We start from the raw sequence: 12,684 nt of genomic DNA, 5'->3' as shown, positions 1-12,684 counted from the left end.
GCAAACCCAGCTTCACTCCTGCTATGCTCCATGAGGGCTTTTATGTCACTGTCCAAAAGGGTGAAGTTCTGACATTCACATCAGGTTTCTTTGCAAAGCCACATTATCCCCAAATTTAAGAAGTGTAAACACTGCAAGTTCAGTGAAGTTCCACAGTTTTTAGCTACTGTAATTTTAATGAATTATACTGTGAGGTAGGAATATTTCTTTTATACAAAGTAAAGAACTGGAAGGCTTTATGACATTTACCAAAACCTTGCTCTCTCAATAAACCATAAGGGCAAGAGTGGAAAAACACCCAACATTATTTGGCTTTGAATTCCTGCTTAAGGAACACGGCGATGAGACTGAACCACGCATTTGTCTGCAATCACAGTGACCCAAAACTATCTTTTTAAGGTCTATCATTTCACTGATTTGCAGATTTCTGCAGGACCAGGACTTGGACTTCAATGATCCTTGTGGGTCTCTTCCAACTCAGGGTATTCTATGATTGATTCTATGATTCTTACTTTCAGGATACCAGTAAATGATTTTGAAAGGAAATTTATTTTAACAGAAGCTGAGTAAAAAAACATCCTCATGAGAAACTTACTTCACTGCACCCCCATTGCCTTCATCATTGTCGGAGGACGAAGATGTAGAAGAGGCAGGAAAATAGGTTGAATCCACATGATTGGGGCTCCCACTCTGAGCTGGATTTATTGGAGAAGACCGTTCATATAATGGTGTGTGTTTTCCTTCGTGAGGAATGTTACTGTAGTTGTTCTGCTCAGAAAGACTTTTTCCACCTGTTTCCAAGGTGATGGCTGGCTCAGAGAGGCTGTATGGGTATGGACCCTGGCCTTGGGCCCCACCCTGATTGGACATCTGCTGGGCCTAAAATAAAGGGACCTCTTGAGGGAAGGCAACAAAAAGGCTTTGCTTTTAAAACAAAATACATTCTTTAACCGAGTGGCCTTTTCCAAATGTACACATTAAAACTCAGCCAGCTTGAACATCCACCAAAATTGTTCTATCTGAGTTTGTAGCATCACTTTAGCTCCCCTTAGCATTCAGTCAGTGACTGCCTACACTAAAAAAGCTGGCTACACCTTTCCCACCTGCATTTCAGTTTGCTGAGCACAGCAGGCCTCTCCCAAGGAGCAGGGCAGAGACTGAACTTACCACAGGTTTTGCTTGTAGTGAGGTCTGTGGAATGTTAAGCATCTGAGAAGGAACATATGGTGGCACTATCCCAGGCATACCAAACTGATTCGGTCTGGCTGCTGTATTGCAGGGGAGGAGGGGAAAAGAAAGAAAAAAAAAAAGGAAAAAACCAAACACTCATGAAAACGCTCAATATTTGACACAAAAGTTATCCTGTTTGTCCTTTTGCTTCTATGGTTTATTTATTCTTGTTCTGTTAGCATTGCTGTTTTCTCATATGCCTTTAAGTCAGTTTTATTCATTTTTGCCTTTCAGTAAAAATACTTTGTAGCTTGTGAAGTGTATTTTACTTGTCTCACCTTCTCTCAGGTCTTTGTATCTCTCACTGCTGCACATTCCTATTCTATCTGGGAATCAAAGGCAGCTTAAAAGAAAAAAAAAAAGCCCAAAAGATGTCATAACGAAGATGCTGCCAAAACCAACATCAGACAGATACAAAATGCTGACACTTTCTGCCACTTGAACATTTGACCTCGAGTAGCCTTAACATCCTTTAATGTAGGTCTTTGGATGCAAATAAAGACACCCCACCCCTCAAATATGAGCAGGAAAATCTGTATCAGTGTACCAGTATGGTAACTGAAGAGCTTCAGAAAATTTCACCTAAAGTGACATTTTAGTGTTAAGAACAGGGTCAGGAAATCCTGTGAACACACAGTTAATTTTTAAGCCTTGAGAATAATCTGCAATGCCAGAACAACTGGCAGGCAAGTGTGGCTGCAATTTGAGCAGGTATGTTATGACATCAAAAAATCAAAGACTATAAAGAGATTTCTAAAACATGTCAGCAAGTCCAGTGAGAAACAAAAAATATGTTTTAATGACCAGAAATAGGAACTGTCCTCATGAATGGGACTGGACATCAGATTTAGTTGTTCACAGCATCATTCTCTCAAGTGTCCCAATGCCAGAATGGATGTGGAATACCTCAGAGGAAAAGTAGTCCAGGTTGTTCTCCTCTTTTTGGGGCAAGAACACAACTTCAGCACATATCCTGTGAAAACCTTCTGAAACCCCACCTTCGAGGGTCAATGAGAATTGCCAGAGGATACAAACATTTCTGTAAGATCCTGCTAATAATGCTATTTCTGATTTCGGGTTATCTCAGGTGTTAGTTAAAACAAAAAGCCTGGTTGCTGTCATTACTTACCCAGGTAATGTGGATGAAATGGCATAGGTTTATTAGTTGCTGAGTAATAAGCAACCGCTCTCTTAAACCGAGTAACTTTGTCATCTGTTCTAGACTAAAATAAGGAAAAAAAAAAAGATCTGTCAGGAGCACGTCCAGGTTTGTCACCTGGAGGTCTGTACAGTAGTTAACATGCACCATATCACAGGATTAATGCCTTTGGACCCTCCAGGACTGCAGCACTGCTCCAGCCCAAGACATGTCACTCCATGTAGGGGTAAGGCTTGAACATACAGTCTTCATGTACTGCTCATTCTCAAAGGCAGTGCACAAAGCCAGGCTACAAACCCCTCTGGTTATCAAGAATTTAAAGCACTGAGAGTAGTAAATGCAGTATTTTTACCTTCAGAAAGATGGAACATGAAATTAGGGCAGCTAAGCCATCGCATAACAGATTCCTGTTATCAACTGATCAACCCCCTGTTTTCATCAAATGCAATTCTCCAACACAAACGTAGAGCGCAATCAACGAGAAAACCCAAGCAAACCAGTATCTGGCTTTATACTTTACCTGTGAATGCTGAAAAACATCTTTTGCTATGGCATCCAAATCAGTGGTGTCCTGAATGTTACGGACGTAGTCGGCTACGGCTTTGATCACTACGTCACACGGTGGTAAAACTAACTGGTGAGCACGTACCTGTGCAAACAAACACACCAGCATGAGCACCAGGGCCACCAGCACACAGCCCAGAGCTCGGCTTTTACCTACTGGCAATACAGTCAACACATTCCCTGTCGCCAGATTTGGTATCTAATTACTTTTGGGCCTTCCACTTTGTTTTTAAGGCTTAAACGATGACTCATACAAGTACAGTATATTTTTATATATGTGAAACTTCAGCTCTGTGTAAATACCTGCTGGTGAAACACCAGCTCCAACCACAAACAAGGTTCAACAATGCTGATTCCTTTACTGCTTTCGAGTTGGACATTTCCTCTAGTGCAAAAGGCTGCATCTAATTCATCATACACCATAATCTTCATCACACATCCACATATATAAGCCAGAAAATATTTTGACACAGTTTATATTCTGAGTGTAAAGTCATATCAGAATTGATGAAAAAGACCCATTGGGAACAGGAAGATCTCTGTGTGCACAGAAAACGGAGGATTTGAAAATCAAATTTAAAAAAAAAAAAAAAAAGGAGTATTTCAAGAAACTTATTTTCAAGGTTCTACAGAAATGGGCCTAAAAATTATTTGAAGATTACATAGTTTAATAATTAGTGTTTTCAGATTTTGTGCATTTCATTATCTGTAGCAGAATACACTGATACAGCTTCACAGCACATAACATCTCAGGCAAGAAATGACTTTTCTTTTATATCATACATCAGCCAAGAAGGATGTCTGGGTTTCTCTTGTTGCTATGATGGCAATATCAACATGGTTACAGGGCTGATTATTATTTTGCAGACACAGATGAAATTCTTAAGACAATTCCATTGACAAAATAATTTCAATATCCAGCATTAATGTTTCACCATCCAATTCCAGATGTGTCTGGCCTCCCACATCCACCAACGATTTTAAGTGCATGAGAAACACGTGCTTTAATGCAAATTAAAAGTTCCCCTTGAGTTTATGACCTGGGCTCAGAGACCACAGATACATCTACAAATCACAACCCAGGGTCCAGCCTTCCCAAGGTGTTAGGAAAATGTTGAATTCCCACTGATTCACTGGTCACTACCTCAGGCCATCGGACTGAAAAGGTGAGAATCACTTTGGACTTTGTAGCAAGAAGAAAGAGCTGGAAGAACTTTGTGGGACAATATCCAAAGCCCCTATGAACAGAAGTTCCTGCAGCTCAGCAACCAGGTGGATGTGCCATTCCAGCGAGTTCTAGACTCATCCTTTGGCCTGATTCCTTCTTTTGTCCACATGGAGAAAGGAGGACAGCTGGATAGTCCTGGAAACACTGGATTTCCACCTCAACACTTGGTTCCTCCCGAAAATAAACTAGGGATTATGCAGCCTGTGTTATGGGAATCACTACTCTGACACTCCGTGTGATCCTACAGTGGGTACAGAAACTTTAGGTCACGGAACCATCCTGGACTACTGCAAAATTCCAGGTAGGGAGTGGTGCTGCCAGCTGGGTCTGAAAAGCTCCTCAACCACCAGCAGCTCCGGCTCCTGTCCCTTGTGCTGCACACTCTCGCAGGGGCAGAAAGGAGGTCTCCAAATACGTGTCCTACATTGCAGAGGAAGCCTGAGGATTTTCTAAAAATTCTGTCTGGAACCTCTGCACAGTTCTGGAGCGCTCTGCCTGTGCCTATAGGGGCAGCTAGGTTCTTGCTGTTAACATCTTTTCATCTGTGGCTTTGCAAAATTCAGCGATTCGAGACTTGAGAGATCATTATTACGATTTAACAGTTCTATTTTTAAGGTATAAAAAAAATGAAAAATCTTTATACATTCTTATTGCATTCCACACAGAGGGATCAAACTTTACTAGAAAATACCGCAATTCAGCCTTGTCAGAAATGTTTATGCAAAATTCTGATTAATACTTCATTAGTTCTATCTTTGCAAGTTTAAAACCTGTACCACAACCCCTTTTCATTTTATATGGAGTCTACTATATGTGATTATTTTCTTCCCTGCCCTTATTTGATCCACTTATGATGCAATTTCTTAGACTGCCTTCTTCATATTCAAACCATGGAATTTTTGCCAGATTCCCATTTTTATTAATTTCCTTCTCCTAATGTCTACTTTTTACAAATCTCAGGATATTCATTCTATACCTGGTCACCCTCTACTAAAGATGAACTACATATTTTATAAGCCTAAATTAAACATAGAAACAGACTGGTTTGGGTTGGAAGGCAACTTAAGGATCATCCAGTTCACCCCTGCCATGGGCAGGGACACCTTCCACTAGCCCAGGTTGCTCCAAGCCCTGTCCAGCCTGGCCTTGGACACTTCCAAGGATGGGGCAGCCACAGCTTCTCTGGGCAACCTGTGCCAGGGCCTCACCAGCCTCACAGGGAAGAATTTCTTCCCAATACCTAATTCAAACCTGCCCTCCTTCAGGTTAAGGCCATTCCTCCTTGTCCTGTCACTCCATGCCCTTGTGAAAAGTGAACAGTTGAGAACAGTCCTGTTTAGTGTAGTCAGTGGCAGGGCAATTATTTCCATTTCAGATACTAAAATCCAAATTTTCACTAAGGTGCACGCTGAATATACACAATACTAAATACAGATCACATTCACATGTAAGCTTAACAGTGACAAATGATGATGACAACATTCTGCCCCCATTTTGGAAGCAGAAGGAATAGATTTTCTTCTCCCTGGTAATCCAAGTCTGTTGCTGAACACCTCCCATTTTCCTTGAATGTGTAACAATTACCCATCCCTAAAGCAGCTGAATCATCCCATGGCTGTGTCATGCTGGATGTGCTCTCTGCAGAGCCCTTGCAGAAACCCTGAGCTGCTCCCTGAGTGTTCCTGCAATCTCTGCTTGGGAACACAGTGGATGACAGGAGTAAGCAATCTCCCTTTAATTTATGTCATCTCCAAGATGGCAATATTGAATAAACCATATAAAGTTGGCACCAAGAGAAGACATCACATCAGTCTGGCACTAACGCTCAGCTCAGGCCCAGGGAACGTGGAGCTCAAGTGTGACCTATCAAGGACTCACTTCACATATTGCTCCCATTTAGCTGCCTCTAAAAAGCCTCAAGACCTCACTGGAGAATATTCTTAATTCCTGAAGTGAGACCTTCTCAAAGTATGTTTTACAGACCTAGAGACACTTCAGATATTTGGATTTTCTTTTCTTCTGTTTCAAAGACATCCAGTGCAGATGTGAGAACACCCTCAAAACTAAGAGTGTCGTGACCTACACTACACAGAAGCCAAAAATGAAAGTGGTGAAATAAAGTGTACTTTCCTGATAATTAAGAGGAAAATATTTCTATTCATTTTGGAACTTTCCAGAAATCCAAAACTGTAGATTTTATACTGAATCATAAAGAATGTTTCTAATCCCATGTGCATTAAAATACAGGCTAAGTCTTACTGTGCATTAGGGATGGGGAAAATTCAGACTTGCAGCAGAAGTTACAGAGCACATGGTCATGGTTCAAACTTAATTTCAGTGTTGCACAAAGTGTTTCTGAACAAAAGCAGCAGCACGTTTTACCAGTTTCTCATTACAAGAGATTTCTTCCTAGAAGTTATTTTTTCCCTTATGCTCTACAGAAAAGTTTCAGACAAGGAACAACATGGAAAATCTATTTTGGAAGGCAAACATGGGGGTGGGTCCCACACTGGGAGGTGACTGGGTTGGAGAGCTGACGCCTGAAAAGGGCCTGGCTTCTTTGCTAGTTGTAAAAGGACTCCTTCAGTTTGTGACAGAGCACTGACAAAAATCACAGAGGACCTATTTGTGCACTCTGAAGATTAAGCGGGGAAAGGGCATGAATTCTACAGAGGTATTTGTCAAAATGAGAGGCAGACAGTAACACCACAAACCCTGAAGGTGCAAGATAAAAACGTCTTGGGTTTGCCGAAATAAACTTTCAAAAATGCTTTTTTGGAAAAGAACAGACTCACATAAGCCCAGCTCCATGGGATGAGTAGGGTAGTGTAGAAGGCACCTAAGCTACAGTTGGGAAAAACTGGGAACACCCCAGTTGCCCACTGTCTTCAGGAAGCAGCCTTTAGAAACTAATCAACACCATATTTGCTGCTGTGCCTGCTGGAAACAGATAATTGGTTCAGTTTTATTTTCAAACCATGAAAAAAAGAGACCTCAAACGTTCAGAGGCAACACATAGGAAACATTTTTTTTCCTGCTGGCTAGAGAAAAGGCTGAAGATACAAAGGATACTACAACAAATTGCCTGGGTTTTGTTATTTCTGCCTTGTAGTTTCTGTTAGAGATAGCAACCAAACTGTTTGGATCTTGTATCAGCCTTTGAATGTTAAAAATACTTCATCTTAGGAGCTTGTAGTGCATCTGATCTAATGATAAGTTTTCTGAAGAGGCAAGAAGTTCCCTGGATGACTTAAAATCCTCTCAGATCAGCAAAGCTCAGCTTTTCCCTGAAGATCGGTTTATTTGATTAAAAATTCTCTCTCCTCCTCCCTCCATCCTGGCTGAGAAGCTGACCTCTTTCTGCATGGTAACAATAATTCACAGGGCATGGGCATTGTTTGCCTAACAATTTGTAAAAACAGGACATGGAGAAAACCAAACCTAAACAGGGAACAAGAATTATGTCAGAAAGCAAAGGGGAGAGCAGAAGCACAAGCCAAAGACGTGATACAGACTTCCCTGAGCCCTGTGTGACAGCCCTGCACACCACACGACCCCGAGGGCTGGGCTGCCATCCAGGACACCCTGACAAGCCAGAGGGATGAACCGACAGAGCCCTCAGAAATTCTACGGCCACAAAAGCGAAGCCTCGTACCTGGGCAGGAATGAACCTGGCTACTCCCCAGGCTGGAGGTGTGCCAAAGGGACCTGGGGCTCCTGGAAGGCGGCAGCAGCTGGAGCAGGAGCCAGCAAGGTGCACCCTGGGCTGTGCAGCAGGAGCACAGTGGCAGATCCAGGGATCCCGCTCTCAGCATGTGGCAGGTCACCTCCAGAGCACTGCATCCCAGCTGGGGCTCCAGCCAGGTGTCAGAACAGCTGAGCTGGTTCTGCAAAAGCCTCCAGATTGTCAGGGAGTTAGGAGCAGTTGCTCTGCAACTGCTGAGGGAATGGCACTCATTCAGCCTGGGAAAGACAAGGCTTTGGAGATACAGCCTTCCAGTACCCACAGAAAGGTGACTGAGCACACGGAGCCAGCTCTTCACAGCAGTGTGTTGTGTAAGAGCAAGAGACACCAGACATAGCCTGAAACAAGATGGGCTCAGACTGAACGCCAGGCAAAGCATCTGCACCGTCGGGACTGTCAAACCACGGGGCAGGCTGCCCAGACAGGTTGTGCAGCCTCCAACCTCTGAGATTTCCAAGACTAGTCTAGGCAATGCCCTAAGCAACCTGCTCTGACCTCAAGCTGACCACACTTTTCACAGGAGGTTGGACTAAGTAACTTCCTGAGGTCCTTTCTGACCTGCATTATGATGACCCTTAGCATCAAAAAACCCCACAAACAACAAGGCACTTACTTGAAGTCTATCTTAATAGTACTACCTTTGTTATCTGAACAGCAGCAAATTACCTAAGCATCTACTTCACACCTTAGTCCCTCTGGCAGACACCCTCCGAAGTCAACAAACTGAGTAAGACAGGAATTTCCTACAGCCCTTCAGAGAAGGAGCCTAATCTGTGTATTTTGGATTGCTTTGTGGAAGCATCTCTCCTTCCCTCTCCACTGAGATGGAACAACCAAGGAGACAGAGTTTCCCTGCATACTCTCCTTACTCACAAAGGGAGACTGCATTAAGCCTTGTTTCTAAGGTTACCTTGTGAATGAAGACTCAGACCACTTCTTCGGTGGTCTGTGCTCCCAAACAGGCACTAATTTATTCCAGAGGTAAGAAACTGCCCTCCCAATCTCATTCTGACAGTATTATTCATTGATCTTGAAGCCCCATACTGTAACCAGCTTTCCCAGAATAAGAACCAAATTGTCTTTGTCTTAAAAGATAAATCCCAAAGCACGCAAATAAAAAGCACGATAATGCTGGCTTCCAAACAAGGTCAGTTGATTTCTCAGGAAGTCAATCAACTCCTTTCTTGTTTCAAACCCCTGACTGGGGTGGTCATTTCAGTGAACTCTGCTCTCAGGCAGGTGACAGGACACAAGCCCAGGTCTGCACATTTATTAGATACATTATCTATTTCCACAGGGACATTTGGACAGATGAGAGCCTGACTCAGAACAGCTCACAGGGATGGCTTTTGATTCCTTCTCCCTTTTGCAGCAACAGCAATTCATATCTCTTCATTTAAATCTGGCCATGGAACCTTCACAGTTCTGCTGAGCTGATGGTAATCGTCAGTGTCTCCTGAAAGGTTTTTCATGCAGCACATAGAGATTGTTTGGGTCATTTCCTTCCAGATGTGAAGTATGGATTCTTCAGTCAGGTTTCCATTTCCCTTCCTTTTTCCCACTTCTACTCAGCTGTTCCTGGATGAACAACCCCCGCCTCATGTCCCTCTTTAAAACAGAGGTAAGATCTCCCCAGGCTTACTTTTTTCCCCCCTCCCCATGGTGACACCTCAGCAGACACAGCAATTTCTATCAGCAAAGCTGGTTCTTTCTTTTCTAAGTTACACTTTCTCACTGGTGAACTGGCAAAGCTTCGCTTGTAGGAAAAGTAACATTTTGCTACAGCATAATAAAAGATTGAGAGAGAATGCACAAAATAAATTGTATATTATTAACTGTCACAGCTCTCCCTGAAAAGCAACAAATTCAGCCACTGGAATGGAAACTGTCAGCTTTGATTCTCAAGATCACACTGTCCTAGAGACAAAAGATTAAAATCTTTACTCAATGAGAAAAAGCTTTCTAAATCCCGAGTTGAATGAGGTGTGGAATCAGAGGTCTTGGTTCCCAAGCATGGAGAACACTGTTGTAACTCTAAATAGACACAACAAAGCAAAGTTTGTAAGCACAGCCCAGGAAGGACATCCTGGGGAAACACAACAACTTCCCCCTATTTCCAGTTTTCATGAAGGCTTGCACTGTTCTGAACTACTCTCTGCTATCAGCCTTGTGGTTAATACAAATGTCTTTGAGGTTTTTTTAAGCATTCATAAAATTTACAAGAAATATTGCTCTGTGCACATCTACAGTGAAGAGGCCTCTACAGAGAACTGTGATGACATCACTCACATATTAGTGTGTCAAATGAAATTAAACTCAATTACTGAGCTCCTGAAAGAAGTTATCATTTCAAACCATGAGCACTATGAACCTAAAGAAACAAGTAGCAGTTGTTCCATGACCAGTAACTAATGAAGACTGGTTTGCTGCAGACATGCCCTTCCATGTGACACCATCACCAGGCAGCAGAGGTGCTGTGGCCAGTTTGGGGCTGTGCACTGGCAGCAAAGCTGCTGTGAAATTCAACAAATCCTGTGTTGTGCAAGCCTTTCCCTCAGTCAGGGCATTTATTTGGGGCTTTGCACTGATAACAGTGCAGCAGTTGTCATGGAATCTCCAACAGCCAAATGGAAACTGCTTTCATATCTGATTACATTGGCCAAGAGATGAAATACATCAGGGAAGAACTGCCTGAGGAGGTCCAGGGATACTCTGGGGGAACACACTTTATTTCCTTGAGACGCCAGCTACAGAGCCCCAGTGGTGTTTCCACTGAAAATGTACATCTAGAAGCAAAGATTACAAATACCCAATTTTCATTCAAGTAATTCAGTATAAATTTAGAGGGCTTTCCAGGAGGTCTAAGTGTCTGAATCAGTCACATGCTGAACTGGCTGTCAAACAAGTCAACTCAGCCGAGACCACAGAAAAGTATCATCAGAAAGTTTATCAACCACTAGTTGACATTTTAACCTTTTTAGTAAAAAATGAAAACACAGGCACACTCTCTCGTTTTTTCACCTCAAGTTTTACAAGGAAGTAGCAAACATGCATGCAGGTTTTGTTTTGCCACTGCAATGTGCTGACACTTACCTTCCTTAAACACAGGAGCGGCAGCAAAATAGGGGATGAGCGTAACATCAAATGTCACAGCTGGTCACTAAGAAATGCACATGCAAGTCCTACAAATTCTGCTGAAAATCTGGAATCTGCTTTTAAATTCTACATTTGGCCAAACAAGTTACAATTTCTCATGGCTTAATAAACTTTTGTTGTAGAGATAACAAAACATTCAGGCAGCATTTACAAAAAGCGGATTATTTGCTGCCTGGTATACCTTTGGAGAAAGGGAAATAGATATATCTGTTGTGGCAGAGAGAGAGAAAGGTCACTATGATCCTATTCTCTGATGTGTCCAGTTTCCCTTTTATAGCCATTTACTTGGCAGATGCACAAAGCAAGTGTGATGAAGCAGCAGAACACACATACTGTAAACTAAGAGCATCAGACAAGTTACTTCTCTCAAACCACCCCCCTCAAAACTACTGAAGCCACTTTGGGTTTCTTGTGCAGCATATTCTCCAGGACATTTACACTTTAAGTACCAAAACCTGACTATTACCCACAAATTCAGAGCAGCAGACAATAAAACAAGATGGTAGGAAGACATACAGCTCATTATTTTTGATAGCTGAAGAACATGACTAAACAAAAAACTCTCTTCTTAAAAAAAGAGGAGAGCAAGAAGCTGCATTCTCCAAGCCAAACCACACTGGAGCTGTGGCTCGTGCAGCTGAAGGGCACCGAGGGGGATCACATAGGCTAAGTTTAGCCTTGTAAGGCTCCTGACCCCAGGTATCCTCTGAAGCCAGGACTGGGACACCTGAGGGTGACTGAGCACAGGGGCCTCGCAGAGCTGCTCCCCACTAACCCATCACACTGCTCCGTGCATACAATTGGATTTAGCTCGATTGCTCCTGGTTATATCAAAATTGTACCTTAAGTGAAGCTAGTGGATGTTCTGGACCAAGTAAACTCCAATGAAAGGAAGCCAAATCTTCATCAGGTAGAATATGATTACCTGGAACATAATGCAGAACTCATTTAAGTACATCACAAAATGTTACACACAGTTTCTACATACAGCTAACAGATCTGCAATCAGCCCTCAACTCCCCATCAAGAGGATTAACAGATTAAACTTGCAGATAGCTTTTTGTTACTCCAGAAAACCCCAATTAGCATTCTGCTGCTGTAGCAAGAGCCACTTCCCTGTGTGTGAGGAGCACTCTTCCATGAAACCAACTCACAGCAGCAGCAGAGCCAGGAACAACACGGGGTCCACCCCACCCGGTGTGTCCTGTCAGGGAATCATCAACAGGATTTCATAGTGCAGGTGCAACAGTGTAAGAACTCATCCTATTGCCCCCTGACACACGGTGGAAGGCCCCTTCTGCATCCCAGCATCTGCCCTTACTGATCCACATGGGAGCTGCCTCTGGAATCTGCACTCTGCCCCCTGTGCAGCATGGGTCAGGCAGCAAGGCACCAGGCAGGTTTATCCAACCCTCAACACAATCTAAACACAGGTTTATCCAACACTTAGCAGGTTCCCAATTCCTGAAGTTTCTTTTGTGGACCTGACCAGGTCAGATGGGACCCTGGGCTGGCAGCAGTGAAGGAATTGGGAAATCATTTTGTTGTTTCCATGGACAGAGACTGTATTTACCACACTGTTCAGACTCAATGGAAGATCAC

General features: G+C 42.9%; 1 protein-coding gene across 5 annotated transcripts in view; it reads right to left on the bottom strand.

Annotated features, from left to right (window-relative positions):
- The window catches only part of FAM120A (family with sequence similarity 120A), a 52,372-nt gene that overhangs the window by 29,268 nt on the left and 10,420 nt on the right, over positions 1-12,684 (bottom strand). For 3 of the 5 annotated variants that reach the window (XM_017830946.1, XM_017830952.1, XM_017830948.1), the window contains exons 3-7: positions 11,925-12,007; positions 2,910-3,038; positions 2,360-2,453; positions 1,168-1,268; positions 596-879 (exon numbers count right to left, since the gene is read on the bottom strand). In XM_017830946.1, the coding sequence (XP_017686435.1) occupies positions 596-879; positions 1,168-1,268; positions 2,360-2,453; positions 2,910-3,038; positions 11,925-12,007 (691 nt within the window). The remainder of the gene's footprint in view (positions 1-595; positions 880-1,167; positions 1,269-2,359; positions 2,454-2,909; positions 3,039-11,924; positions 12,008-12,684) is intronic. The other 2 variants (XM_017830947.1, XM_017830951.1) reach the window with 1 other exon arrangement.

Source organism: Lepidothrix coronata, unplaced genomic scaffold (assembly GCF_001604755.1).
Source record: "Lepidothrix coronata isolate B3197 unplaced genomic scaffold, Lepidothrix_coronata-1.0 Scaffold186, whole genome shotgun sequence".
Lineage (NCBI taxonomy): Eukaryota > Metazoa > Chordata > Aves > Passeriformes > Pipridae > Lepidothrix > Lepidothrix coronata.
Note: the sequence above shows the minus strand (reverse complement) of the source record. Positions and strands in the feature narration are given on the sequence as shown.